General features: G+C 38.3%; 1 protein-coding gene across 10 annotated transcripts in view; it reads left to right on the top strand.

Moving 5' to 3' along the window:
- Window positions 1-959: 959 nt before the first annotated feature.
- Window positions 960-14,763, top strand: part of LOC141966290 (radial spoke head 10 homolog B2-like) — a 23,399-nt gene continuing 9,595 nt past the window's right edge. For 2 of the 10 annotated variants that reach the window (XM_074918766.1, XM_074918765.1), the window contains exons 1-17: window positions 960-2,044; window positions 2,724-2,799; window positions 3,066-3,134; window positions 3,343-3,516; window positions 4,585-4,670; window positions 5,305-5,425; window positions 6,229-6,405; window positions 7,102-7,243; window positions 7,733-7,827; window positions 8,303-8,492; window positions 9,205-9,316; window positions 9,411-9,490; window positions 9,601-9,749; window positions 10,557-10,664; window positions 11,719-11,895; window positions 12,696-12,821; window positions 14,417-14,527. In XM_074918766.1, the coding sequence (XP_074774867.1) occupies window positions 1,794-2,044; window positions 2,724-2,799; window positions 3,066-3,134; window positions 3,343-3,516; window positions 4,585-4,670; window positions 5,305-5,425; window positions 6,229-6,405; window positions 7,102-7,243; window positions 7,733-7,827; window positions 8,303-8,492; window positions 9,205-9,316; window positions 9,411-9,490; window positions 9,601-9,749; window positions 10,557-10,664; window positions 11,719-11,895; window positions 12,696-12,821; window positions 14,417-14,524 (2,241 nt within the window). In that variant the 5' untranslated portion in view covers window positions 960-1,793 and the 3' untranslated portion in view covers window positions 14,525-14,527. Of the gene's footprint in view, window positions 2,045-2,723; window positions 2,800-3,065; window positions 3,135-3,342; window positions 3,517-4,584; window positions 4,671-5,304; window positions 5,426-6,228; window positions 6,406-7,101; window positions 7,244-7,732; window positions 7,828-8,302; window positions 8,493-9,204; window positions 9,317-9,410; window positions 9,491-9,600; window positions 9,750-10,556; window positions 10,665-11,718; window positions 11,896-12,695; window positions 12,822-13,826; window positions 13,879-14,416; window positions 14,528-14,763 lie in introns of those variants that run through there. The other 8 variants (XM_074918760.1, XM_074918759.1, XM_074918758.1 and 5 more) reach the window with 8 other exon arrangements.

Raw genomic sequence — 14,763 nt, 5'->3', positions numbered from 1 at the left:
ATGTCAATTTAAGTCTCTAGTAATGCCAGAAAACAAACATTATCATATACAGCATGTATAAACATAGAATTTTAAAGATTATGTAAATGATGTACAAGTGAAAAGACTTTTTTTACTTACCTAATGAAACACAGATTTAGTATATCTGCTTCAAGCATTAATACTGCATTTAATGCTTAACTTACTGGTATCTGTGTTTAAGGCTTAAATAGGGTCATTCATCTGGTGTACTGCTATTAATTAGCATTGTTCCCATGCCTGTTCCAAGTTTTTTCAAGAACAGGAATTCCTTTTCTGAGAATGAATGGAAAAAAGCCGTCTCATCAGGCACTGCTGATCAGGTCAGTCCAAATTCCAACTGGATAGAATCCAAATAGTTAGAAAACTGACTTTTAAAATCAGAAGTCTATTAAAACAAAGAGCTAGGCTCTTCCACTTCTGTAGGACCACGATTTGACCTAAGAGTCTTTGTGTTTGTTAATGGCTTTCCCTCAGCACCTCCACTTGGCGCTGTCAGGGCGCAGGGGCTGTGGTGCTGCGGCCCTGCTCCTCCTCCCCGCTCTGCGGCTGTTCCGGCGGGCCGAGGCCTAACGCCGTGAGACCGTCACGCCCGTGGGCCCCGCAACGGCCCGTGTGCTGTGGGGGACATGTGCCACGCAGCGGGCCGCCGTCCTCCATCCCTGGCGGCTCTGCATTACCCTGAGCCCAGCCAGGGCCCTTCCCCGCGGTCCTGAGTAACGCGGGATTAATCCGACCCCAGGCAAGCGCGAGGAGAGGCTGCGCTCGGCGGCGGGGCCGCCCTGGCCCGGGCCGCGCTGCCCAAGGCCCCGCTGAGGGGTCCGGCGGCGGCGCCCCCTTTACCGCCGCAGGGCTGCGGGCGGCGGGTCCGCGCTCGCTCGCTGTGGGCACGGCAGCCACGGCCGCACTGCGGCTGCGCGCCCGGCGGCGGCGGTCGCGGGCCGGGGGCAGCGGGCGGCGGCGGCTCTGGCGGCGGCGGCCTGCGGGCGGGAAGGGCGGCCGGCCCCGCGCTGCCGGCCCCGCGCTGCCCTCGCCGTCCCTCGCTCTGCCGCTCGGGCCCTTCGCGCTGCTGATCTGGTACTGCCCGAGGGGAACGGGGCGCTGGCTGGAACCGGGCGGTGGTGAGAACATGGCGGTTGCTTGAGGCTGTCCCTGCCAGCCCTCGCCACGGCAGCACGGAGTTTGATTCTTGTGTTATAAAGCAGCGATGGTCGGTCTGTGAAATGAGCGGGAAATGTGATTACAGCTGTTCAAGCAGGCCTGTAACCTTCAAGCAATTCTTAACTGGCTAAAGAGCTTTATAAGCTCTAGTGGTTACTCTATGTTGTGGTTCAGTTTGCAGCTTATAACTATGAAAGCAGCCGTAGCTTTCATCAGGTAACTCACCAAACTCATATCTTTGAGAAACGGTTTTCAAATCTTCCACAGGATTAGACAGCTAAAATTCTCCATCTAGTAAAGATGGAGACTGCCATGTAGCAAAGGTAAGTCTACTATTGGCAACACTCCTGTCGTAGTGGTTCTGATTAACTTCTTAAAGGTAATTCCCAGGCATGGCTTCCTGTTAGCCCTGCAGCCTGCCCACCATAAGCTGAAACCACTGCTTTGAGGAGCTGTTAGTACAGAAATAACTTAACATACATGCATGTATAATAACTAAGGAAAATGGTGGTTTTTTTATGTAGTTAGGTATTTTGTCTTTTCTGTTTTTTTATCAAACAGGTTATAGGGGGAAAAAATCTTTACATAATACATGTTGAGGCAATTCAGTAGTTATGGCAAAGGATAAAAAGAAAGATGGCAAGAAGGCAGAAAAATCTGTACATTCTCCTATTCCTGCACAAGATACTACAGCTGAGGGTAGTTTGACAAAGCTGTCAGATTTGCAGACCTTAGTGAATGAAGTGGAAGAAACACAGTCAAATCCAGTGACACCAGATAAAGAACCAGCAGAGGCAGAGGAACCTCCAGTCCAAGATGTTCCTCAATACTATGAGGAGCCTATTCTTCAAGTTATTGTGAAAAGGTATGCTTCTTACAAATACACCAGTAAAATTAAGAATTCTCATTTAATTGTATGGTGTACCCAGTGTCATACAAACACATGCAAAGACTCTTGACTCGAAGCAGTGAATCAGGTTATTCAGACCTAGTAGTCGTGACACTTAACACAACCGATACATGTGGAATTCTGTTGTGTTCTTGCATTCTAGAGTGTTGCTAGTGATCTCAACCTGCCAAAAGCCTCAGTTGTTTAGCCCTTTCACCTGTGATGTTTTGTCTAAGTATACAGATGGTGAAGAAAATGCATCTGTGTCATGTAGTATTCAGTTGTTGATGCCTTACAATGTTTAGAGCTGCTCATATCCCTAAAATGAGGAAGCAGGTGAATAGCAGTGTTAACCAAATCCTTTGGTAGTTCAAGGGGACTATATATGTTTCACATGCTGACCAGGTAGCCTGGTTGTGAGTAAATGCTACTGATGTGATTTGTTGTCTGAGGCAACACAACAATTGCATGAACTACTACAAGGAAGGTGCAAACAATTGTAAATTTTGTTGTAGCTCATTTTTCTACACAAGATGCAACAACTGGCCTGTGTGTAGATCATGGTAAATCAAAGGTCATTTACTTTATGTCTGTTGTGATTTAGGTCTACTGGCAGTGACTTGAAATCTTCACCTTTAGTTTGTTTTCCTTGTAGCTATGAAGGTGAAAAAGTCCGTGGATTGTATGAGGGTGAAGGATTTGCATATTTTGAGGGGGGAAATACATACAAGGTGAGTCTATAAACTAAAAAAGAAATAGTAGTAGTGGATCAAGTTCTTTCTCTAGAACAGGCAGGCTATTTCTTTTAATGTAGGTGAAGGTTGAGCACCCGATGTGTGAGCATTGAAAGCTCTCTTGGTTTCTGGCAATAAAACTTCATTTGAAACTAGTAGCTGGAGGGGTAATATGTCATTATTTTGAAATCTTACAGTCACTGTAGGCTTCAGTTGTGGTTAAGAATAAGTTTGCAAATAATGCCACTCTCTTCATTTTGAAGGGCATGTTTTCTCAAGGGTTTATGCATGGACATGGGACTTACACGTGGGCTGATGGAGTGAAGTATGAGGTAAAGTGCAATTTAACTTTTAACTGAACAGAATTATAGGCAATTAGATGTGCAAATTCAAGGAGAGTAGATAAGCTGCAGTAATTGGTACAGTATGGGTGGCAACTGCAGAACTATGGCAGTGACTTCAATCACAAGCCTGACTTCTCCCAGATACTTGTAGAAGAGCCAGTCTTGGTTTTTTAGATGTTGTAATTTAATCTTCTAGGGAACGTTTGTTAAGAACGTGCAGATGTTTAATGGTCGTTATACATGGAATGATGGCAGCATTTATGAAGGTGCAATTGAAAATGGAGTTAGGCATGGATTTGGATTTTTCAGGAGCGGTACTCGTCCTGTTTCTTACATTGGCTACTGGTATAAAGGCAAAAGGCATGGAAAGGTGAGTAAGAGCACCACATGAGAGCATGGTCTTGAGTCTCTACCTTCTAGACCAGCAGGCACTCTTGTGCAAAGATTTTGCAAAAATGTTTTGTGTTGTCTCATGGTCTTGTGCTATGTAGAGATTAGTTTTTTTCCTAAGGATCTTCTCTGAAGTCGTAAATACTAATTAAAACAGTTGGGGTGGGATCTTGTTTGTAGTAGAAGGGGTGAATGAAATCCTAAAGGAGTAATTGGCCTGTTATGTGGTTTGTACCTCATACTGCTCCGAGTAGATGATGACAAAGTCAAAGCTGATGACTGCATCAGTAGCCATATAACAGTGGGAAACAATTAGCTTCCCAGTAATGACAAAGTGATCCTACATCCCAAATGTGTTAAGAAGACCAAGTATGATAATTACAATTAAGACTGCCTTATCTAGTGTAAGTAACGTCTAGTTCCAACTTTGTAAAGACAAGTAGTGCTTTTATCTGGCTCCGTCTCGTGCACTCAGATTGGGACACTCTTCTGGGCCCAACATTTTGAAACCAATGCTCAGGATGTGAAGAAAACCCATTCCAATCACATTTTTTTGTTTTTCTGTGTCACTAAGGAGACACTAAAATCACACAGGCTGCTGTGGATGGTCAGCAGTGCAATGGTCTGACCAGCTTGTTCTGAGAGGAAGCTATCAGATAGAGAAAGACAGAAGAATTAACGCTGTAGACCTTCTGTTGGTAGTTGAATACTGAATAAGTCAGAAAACTGATCTGTCTCAGAGTGACTACTGTGATTAAGTTGGCAAAGTTAGCTCTCTGAAAGTATTTCCAAGTGGTTTGAAAAACATGTAGACTTTGACATAGTGTAATATAATTTTTTTTGAACACTTGGTCTTTTTTAAGGTGTTAACTAATACTCATCAAAAGAGGTTGCTTTTTTAATTTAACTTTATCACTTCAGTTGCTTTCAGTACAGTGTCTCAAAATTACTATAAGAAAGAATGTAATTACATGTGTCATAATTTGTATGTGGTGTTTTATTAATGTAGATGAATAGGTATTTAAATTGACTATACTGTTTGTTTCAGGGTACCATTTATTATGATCAGGAACACACCTCTTGGTATTCAGGTGACTGGGTAAATAATGTCAAAGAAGGATGGGGAATGAGATGGTAAACATAATAGCACTCATTCTTATCTTCATTTTTTTTTTTTAATTTTACATGTATTATTTTATAGTTCCTCCTATTGTTTAATGTGGATGCAAATGCTACCATTTCATGGTAGTGTGTACTTTCTGCAGTGGAATAAATGTACAAAACACTTAATAAAATATACCTTCTCTATAACTTACATTTTTATGTTGGTATATTTCTAGTGATCATTCCCACAAAAGAATGGCTAAAGACAAAATCCAGAATGAGCTTTGGTAAACAACAAATCAACATTTAAAAACAAATAAACTTGACTGATTTGAAGAGACAGAGCTGCTTTCGTGAATAAATGAATTATATGTGGTATTACATATAAAAGAATATTTTGATTAGCTATGGCAAAGACTCTTTGGGAAAAAAAGAGCTGCTTAATATTTTTACAGTGATTTGTAAGTTAAAATAGGTGGTAAACTGGGTACAATCAAACCTTTATATCCATGTGACAGTGAGCCAACTTTCAAAGTAATATTAATATTTAGCATTAATAAATGTTAACTTTACTAGCAATGAGGTTTTGCATAAACCTTGCTTTCATAAGATCTACTAAAAATTTCCTATGAATGAGTCATTAACTTTTATTGTTTTCTTGCAGCTATAAATCTGGAAATATCTATGAAGGTCAGTGGGAGAAAAATGTACGTCATGGAAAAGGAAGAATGAGATGGTTGACAGATAATCAAGAGTATATGGGACAGTGGGTATATGGCATACAGGTATTAATATCTTCCTCAGCAACCTCTTTAGTTCAGCATCTGTCTGTTACTCTAGTAAAACTAGATAGGAAGTTTTGTACAATATCAAAGGAGCTTTGTATGATTTTATTTTTTTTTTTGCCAATTGACATAGCAGAAATACGCTGTTGGTTCTCATGTTGAGTCTCATGGAATATATTCTCATGGAAAATATAAAGCTTTTTAACTAAAAAAAGTTTTAAAAGTTAAATGTTTGTGACTACACTTAGCTTGAGATACGACTTCAGCAGTGCATATATGTGGCAATTTGCTTCTGTGTCACCTGTAAAATATTAGAACACACTGTTGTCTCTTGTAAAAGTTTTATGATGGAAGGAGAAGATTTCTAGCATTTTCTGTTCCTTCCATTTCTTCTGTAAAAAGAATGCGAGCTACTTTCCCTGTCTTTTCACTCTGCATAAAATTGTCAAGGAGTCCAGCTTCTGGGACACTGTGGTGCTCTGTCTGTCATGGTGTTCTTCACCTGACTGTTGAGCATTACAGTCAAAAAGGTTGAGGCAGGAAGGATGTCTTCAGGAGTCCTGTTGGTAGAGCTTGTGCAAGTATGTGTTGATGTATCTGCATGGTTCTCCCATGCACTTTTGTAGAATATAGTTCTGTGGATGGTTTGAAGTACTGCAGCTGTCAACTGGGTGCTTTTATTGGAGAGATTTTCCAACAGTGACTCTTAAAGATGCCTCGGTGGTTCTCCTTTTTAATGGATCTGTAGCAATTCTAGCTCTTCTGGAGACTTTTTTTTTTCTAAACATACAAATTTTTTTCAGCATGGATATGGCACCCACATATGGTTTTTGAAGAGAAAGCCTGCATCTCAGTATCCTTTCAGGAATGAGTACATAGGTGATTTTGTAAATGGGGAACGACATGGGCATGGGAAGTTCATATATGCCGGTGGAGCAGTGTACGATGGTGAATGGGTTTGTAATAAGAAGCATGGCAAGGTGAGTATTGACACATAGTAAGACAAAACTACAGATACCACCAGAGGGGAGGCTATTCTGCTTTGTATAGTGGATCTCTAGATTTTTGTATGGAAAACTACATTCAATCCAAATCCACATTGTGGATGGAATCCCAACATAAAGGGCAGAGTGCACTGAAAGCAGTAGGAGTCCTTCCAAGGACCTTGCCAGGCCACGGATTTGATTCTCTGGTTAGATGTGTGTTGTGCATATGAAGAACTACTTCTTACTGTGGAGATTTTCAGTGCAGTAGGTGCATCTTGATTTTTGCAGTGGTTGGTCAGTACTTTCACTCTTACACTATGAGCTAATGGATTTCAAGCTATCCTTGTGCATTAACAGACTGTTTTAAAAAGCCCTGTGAGCAAAGTGCCACATGTGCAAAATAAAGATTCTAAACAAGTCTTTCTATTTGGGGGGGTATTGCTTTTTCCTCAAAATACTTTTCAAAATCAAACATACATAGGCAATTCTTCATCCCAGCAGTGTACTTTAATTAATAGATGACAAAGTAATTTTTAAGAGAGTAGAAAAAAATTATTTTGCATTATTTTATCTCTTATATTGCATTTTCACCAAGATTCTTAACAGAAAATGTGATTTAGAGAATTAGTGCTACTTTTTGTCTGATCTTTGATTTATATTTATATTGAAATGAATCAAATCTGTCCATAGGGCAAGTTTGTCTTCAAGAAAGGTTATGTTTATGAAGGAGAGTTCATAGATGATCATATAATAGACTATCCTGCTTTTCAAGTGGATGCAGTGAATGCAGAAGAGCTGAATGCCATTTGCACAGGAAGTCATTTTGGCACTAGTAAGCAGCCTAAAACAAATTCAAATTCTACTCAGTTCACACTTTGTTGTTCTTTTTTTCTGTGAAGTAGAGTAAGTATATGAAGCTGTTCATACTTACTCAAGAGCTGCACATATTTCTTCAAAGAACTTTGATAAAGATAGAAGTTATCTTAATAATTAATGACTTTTGGTCTCATGCTTCTTGTTTCCTGTACATGACGCTTTGAGTTGAGTGACACATCTTGTAATGCTTTTGGAACACTGTTGTCTGAAAGTTTCGTAACATATGTGGTATCTATATTTCCTTTTAGCTAGGAGTTGAATTTGACAAAATTACTCTTCCACTGTTATGCTGTTGATTATTAAGTCTACTCCTCATTATAAAGGAGTCTATTCTCAGTTTGAAGTCAGTAAAAGAAGAAGGAATAATACCTTTTTGTGTGTGTGTGTACATATTTAACTTCGTTTTAGTGTGTTCTAATTTATTTTATTTGCATTAATGGCTCAGAAAATACTTTTGTTCTGGGATCAAATACTGAGTTGGATATATCTTCACTGCTTGACTTCTTGCCAGAGGAAGAGAGACATGAAGAACTGAAACAAGTAAGAGTCTACTGTTTGATCTTTTCAATTTTCCCTCGCAGTGTGTGTCATATTATTTAATTTCTAGTTTATTTGTATTAAAGTAACTCTTACCATTACAGAATTATTTGAAAACCTGAAGGCCATGAAAACAGAAAAGCAAAACCAATGAATAGACAGTATTGCCTCTTCCTGAGCTTTCACTAGAAGACAAAAAATGTTAACATTTTCTGGAAGGGCATTTGGCAACTGTCTTTAGCTACTGTGAGGTTTATCTGCTGACGGAGACTAATTTATTTTTTCAGTCACCAAAAAATATGTATTATAACTACAGTTGAGTAATGTTCTCATGAACACTTAACCAGGGATTTGCTCTTGGAACTTAGAAGATCAAAAGCATATATTGATTGGCATTATATGCCCAGTTACAGGATCAATACAAACCGATCTCTACTTGCTGTGAGACGATGCTGAAACCATACCCTGTTTTATTTAGGTAGAATTTGCTGTGTTGAGGCATATTACAGAACTGAGAAGAGTTTACACCTTCTACAGTGGCTTAGGCTGTGATCATTCTCTTGATAACACCTTCCTCATGACTAAACTCCAATTTTGGAGATTTCTGAAGGACTGCAAGTTTCATCACTCCAACATAACTCTTGCCGAAATGGATCGGATATTGAGTGGTTTGTATTTCTGTTGACTGGGATCTGGAATCTGGAAATTTTAATAGTAAGCTGTACAGAGTTGGAGTGGCAAGTTCTACAGATAGATCAACTCTGGTAGTTAAGTGGTCCCGAGTGAGTACCTCTGCTTGTGATTTCTCAGTGGATGCATTAACACTTCTCCAGGTGCTTCAGGTGCTTAAGTGAAAATGCAAAATTAAAATATCACTTTAAAAATTGTTCTAAAGAGCCATCTGTTCAAAAGTTGTATTTAGCCCTGGTCTTGCCATTACTGTTGCATGTTAGTTTTAAGAGATCTGAGAAAGAGAAGAAACAGATCGATCTTTTTTTTCTTTCCAATGCTCTTACCTTTAGTTTGCATCTTGTTTTTCTTCCATAGAGCCTGTTAATCAGTCAGTTCCATTTATACACTCAGTGTCCCTAGTATGTGAAGGGTTTAACACCAACTTCACTTCCCTTTTCAATCCTACATGCTGAGTGGATGCATTTCTAGGAAGAAGGATTTTGATAAGATTCAGCTATAGGTGGATGGTTCTCCCTTGATGTGCTTGTTTGAAAGGGGTGCTGTGTCTGGTCTGATTCTTCTGGGAGTGTTGTTACAATGTGATAGGTAGAGATGGAGAGGATAAGAAAGGCTGACAAGTCAGTAGGCCTATAAGCATTTTAATGTACGTTATAGCAATCAAGATTTATTTTTTCAATTTTTTTTTAGGCGATAAAACACAACTTGAGGAGATACATTGTCCACATGAGACTTTACTGTTCAGAACATTTTTATCTTACCTTATTCATCTAGCATTTCATATCTATCATGAAGAGCAAAAGTAAGTTTCATCTTTTAATGAAATTTCTTTCAGTGTAATCAGTTTGAGTCTTTCCAGACAAGAGGGTTGTTTTGTTTTTTTTTTTCAACTGTAGAGAGAAAGGTCCTTATCTGCATAAGTGTTTCTCAGAAATGATGTCCAGGAATGTTATTCCCGCTGCCTGCCATATCCAAGGTGAGTAATGGTATTTCTTCTGTGCTGTGCAGAATTAATTAATTAGTACCACATACATCACAGTTTTTTATTGTAATGGTGTGGGGTTTTTTTCCAATCAATTTTTAAAGGTATCTTATTTTCTGAAGAACGATGTACAGTTTTTGCCATGAGCTACATTGACAAATGCTGGGAAATATACAGAGCTTTTCGTAGACCGAGTAGCAGACCTCCATTTGAACCCACAATGACTATGAGGCACTTCCTTTGGATGTTGAACGTAATAATTTTATTTTTTAAAATTTTGTGTGATTAGATGTGCTTTATTTGTTCAGTTTATATGAGCATTTTAAAATACTCCCTGTGGCTTCTGCACAGTTGAAAAGGTAGCAGCGATGTTATTTGTAGAAACTGTCCAATGAACATTAAAGGGACAGTTGTTCTACAGAAATTATTTATGTACTTTTGCATGATTGAATTCTGATTTCATATTTGATAATTTCAGATATTCAAATCTTAGACAAATATGTTTTAAGGGAATATAAATATTTTTGCTGGCTTTGCAGGCCCTACCCTGCAAAATGTATATATGAAAATGTTTCACTGGTAGAACTCAAAGACTGGCAGCTTTTGAAATAACATGGTAAACCACTTTAATAAAGTATTAATATATTGCAAGATGAACATGAGATTCTTTACTAAAATTCAGTAATTCAGGCACAGATCAAGATTACACTGAAGCTAAGGAACAATTCCCACTGATATGCCTGGGTTTTGTGTCACTGTTTAAATTCAAACCTTTTATTCATGAAAAAAATGAATTAAAATATCACAGGGCAAAATTGTAATTTTTTATATTTTTAGTTATGAGCTTTCACAAGTTCTTTCTTAACACTGTTTTTTGCAGTCTAGGAAAAATTCCCATTGACATCAGTAGGGCCAGAATTTCACTGTGCCATTAATTACATATTTGGAAGTACCATTTGAAACCACTAGAAATTTTGACACAGACTTTAAAGGGAGTTAGAATAGATCCATGTGGGGATGCCTCAAGTGTTTTTAATATGTAACATTTACTCTTATGCAGGATTTTAAACTTCTCAGCAAACAATTAACTGCTTCCAGACTTGTGGAAATACTTGTCAAAGATGGTCCGTCCCTACAAGATAGCAGTAGTATCAACCTGGAGCCGGAGGTGTGTAAGCAAAAAAAAAAAAAAAAAATTCATTGCTACATGAACAGTTAAAATTACTTTTAAAAAATGCTGTAAATACTGTCCTATCTGCTAGAACAGGAGGAAAATTAATTTATTCCAAAAAAGTAAAGAGTACAAACTTGAGCCTCTATATTTGTGTTCCTTTTGTTCTGCCTGTATCTTCTAATTTAGGTCACATGCTTCTATCTTTTGCTTATTATCTTTCCCTTTTTAATATAGTCTCAGCATACCTGACCATACAGAACTCCTTAAGAGTGCTGTAACCCAGAGGGTGAAATACCATTTTCTAGGAGATTGCTGCTAGTACTAGTTCTGTCTGTGGGGCAGTTGCCTGACAATATGTGTGTGCAGTGATTACACAGAGATGAATCTTGGCACTTCCAGCTGTTGAGGCATGCACTGGAAATGTTAAGATGTGAACTCATTGATCCTGAAAATCTGGTGACCCAAGAAACCTGATTAGTGAAGTGCTGCCACCTCAATGAGGTTGAGTAGTGACTGTAGAAGACTCTTGTGCTACCTGACAGCTGGCCTGCTATAGAGGGCCTTCACCCGTAAAGAAGGGCCTTCACACTTGCTCCGTGATGGTCTATTGTAAATTAAGTAATTGATTTACTGTTTCAAACAGTATCTGATAAACTGAACACCCAGTGTAAGTCTTACTAAGGGATTCATTATATACCCATTCCTGGGGTTTCTGGAAACATCGTATGCAGTGAAATGTTTTAGGAAGAGCAATAGTTGTGTGTTATTTGTTAGAGAAATTTCTTGTAGCTCCAGATACAGCAAAAATCTATGCAGTGTCTTCTTTCAGTATTACTTCTATAGGGTGTAACACAATATATCACCTCCTGAATTTTCTGAGCTTTGGCAGTTTTCACTTTTTCTTCAGAAGAAGGGATGTTTGACTAGATAAATGAGGCCAGCAAGGCTTTACAATCACTTTTGAGTTTTTTGCTCAGGTACATATACCCATTAATGAGGGGATTTTGCAAAAATTAATTAATTAATCACCATGTTTGTTTTACTCTAGTTGGTTTTTCTTGAATTTGTTGAAGCTCTTCTTGATTGTGCATTGGTGTATGTTACCAGTGATATGATTAAGGAACAAGTAGCTTGTGATAATCGGAAACGAAGTAGCTTTAGAATTGAAGGTCTCTCCGAGGGAACCACAACTGTTTCTCTGTATCCGGAACATTCTTTGTCCCAGGTAAAGCTGATGAAGACTTGCTAAATATTATACGACCACTTAGAGGGCAAAGTCAGGCCCTGCAAATGTTCTCTGTTTCCTGAACATAGAAAACAATTTACTTCTATTGCATAAACAGTCATTTGATTGGGTCCTTCCTGCTTTTTCTGTCTGTTGCTACCTTAGATTGTGACATCAGTATAGACATATTTGCACATTTTCCTAGGTAACTATACAGACACATAAAATACAGGCAAGTCTTCTGGTATTCGAAGGGGAATTGAGGAATTGGTTGACTGGTGGAAGATATGCTGCTCCTGCTTTAAGAGACATGTCTAAAACTGCTCTGTAAAAATGGCATCGATGTTGTATGTAGCAAGACTTGCTGCTTCCCAGCAATTAAGCTACGTTCTTTTTGTTTTGCTAAACTTTTGAATAAGTATTTTGTTGATTGTAAGATGCTGCCTGTGACACTAGTACAATTTAGATGCACAGGGTAGTTGAAGGCATGAATTAGAATTGTTATTGTTTGGAAATATGTACAAGATTAAAGTATTTTTATTAATTCAAAGAGCATTCCCCAAAACCTAATTTCATCACAGTGTCTGTAAGCCAGTAGTGCCACTGAACACCACCACTTCCCATTCTCTGGCCAGTTGTTCCCATCCTATGGAACCCATTCCTTTGCATTGCTGCAAGTATTAATGCTGTTGCACAGTGAAATGGCCTAGTTAAAATAGTCAGATTTTCCAAGACCAAAAGAAAATCTTAATTTAAAATATACTGAACATAAAGTTCCTCCTGTGTTTACTTTTTATTAGTACAGCAGAAGTACAATTGGTACAGACTTAAATGATGATATTTCTGAGTCAACTGAGCTTTATACTTGCTCATGGTTGTCTTCAAGCAAAAGTGTCATATCACAAGATGAAATAAAGAAACATGAGGTATGTAAAAAAACCCACACTGAAAGATGGAGCAGAGGGTTTGCAATTCATGGGTGAGAGAGTAGCCAAAGTAGCTTTAAGTTTGGAAAGGGACTAGAATTTCATCTAATATTAAATACAGTGTGTTGCCATGCCTGGATGCATGTATAAGCCTAGAAGTGGTACATTTCCATTGATAATAAAAGCATTTGCTCCCACACGTACTCAGCTGTTGTTATTTAGACTATTTGATAGTGTCTTCTATGTTAACTAAAACAGTGGTGAATAAAGCTACAGTTTTATTTTATGCACAAGGTGGGGAGTGAGAGGCTGAGAAGTGGGCAGAGATTTAGAAGCACTAGGGAAGGTAACTAATATAATTACTAAAACATTTTTCAGAGTTCTTTTAGCAGACTTCACCATCAGTGCCTTTACAGTTTTGTACCCAGTGTATGACTATAATGAGACTCTTGATATTCCACAACCAGAATTGTGTTTGACCTGAGAGACTTTTAGTGTCACTTTGCTGGAAAGAGTGGCATCAGGCTGCAGAAGATGCTTGGGTTGTCAGTTTGAAAGATTTCAAACCATCCTTTGCAGATATACTCTCCTTTTCACTCAGTGTATTTCACTTGGGGTATATTCCTATAGTCAGGAGTAGAAATTCATCATTGTTTCCTCAGGAGCAGATAAATACTATGTAGAGCAACATGTAAGAACAGAGGGACATGTCTAAGAACAGGAGCTTTCATTCTCTGTACTTCTCTTTCCATAATGAAATAGGATAAATCCTACTTCCCTGGCTGATATGGAGGGTGAAGTGTTATGACCAATTTGCAAATACTTGAAAGTATGAAACATTATTGCAATTTAAATGTTTTGAAATAGGCATAATTGCAGAATGCATTAGATTGGCAGAATGTTTTGGAGCTAGGGATTTGCATGACTCACAGGGACATGTGATTTCACTTTTTAATTTGAACACAAGTCCAGGCATTAGTAACTGAATTTAAAAATTCTTGCCAGTCACTGAGACCTTCTGAAGACAGAGGGCAGCCTCTTCAAGGATTTCTACTGGGTGAGTACTGTAGTTAGTATAAGCATCTATAAGCAGTGGTGCTAGAGGAGATTCACTCTTTCTACAACTTTAAAGATGATTAAAACAGTAACTGGTCATTGGAATAGCCAATGAATTGCAGTTACAGAGGGTAGATGCCTTCAGTTTGGCAATTGTGACAAGGTTTACATTCAGCTTTCCATACCTGCTATACACAGATACCTGGGCAAGTTTGAATCTCTGAACTTTTTTGTGATTTTTTTTTTTTTTTTTTAATTAGAAGCTATCACATTTTCCTTAAAAATAGCTTAAAGGCTTTTTAAAACTAAATTTTTCCTGTTATGTCCCACTCATTTTGGGCATGGAAACAGGAGATCAAACTCTGCACTGTGCTTTCATTCTAAACAAATTTTTCATCAGTACAGAAGTGTTTGAATCACAGGTCTAGCTGTAAGGTCAGATGACAATTTATATTTGTTTGTGCTGAAGATCAAACCTGATATTTAAGACACAGAATTACAGAATGACTAATTTTAATTTTCTTTCTTTGCGGTATCAGATACTTCTCTCTCATTTCACACAACTCATGGAGATATCAAAGATGTTCCGTCGTTGTTCAGGTGGGATGCAGCAAAAGAACAAGATTTCTCGCCAGCAAAGGAATTGACAGGTAAAGCAGTCCTACTGTTTTAAGACTTAACACAAAAAAAAATCCCTCATAGCTCTTGAATTGCAAAATCTTGTTGTATATGCAGATTTGTCACAAGAGGGCAGTAAATGAACATTAATTCTGGAGGAAGATTTTTTTTTTTAATTTCTTTTAGAAATTTTCTTTAAGAAAATGAAACAGTAAATGAGACTTTTAAGTACTGACTTAAATAGTTTCCCCAATTTTAAAATGCTACA

This window comes from Athene noctua, chromosome 15, assembly GCF_965140245.1.
Source record: "Athene noctua chromosome 15, bAthNoc1.hap1.1, whole genome shotgun sequence".
Classification (NCBI taxonomy): Eukaryota; Metazoa; Chordata; class Aves; order Strigiformes; family Strigidae; genus Athene; species Athene noctua.
This window is presented reverse-complemented; position numbering and strand designations above follow the sequence as displayed.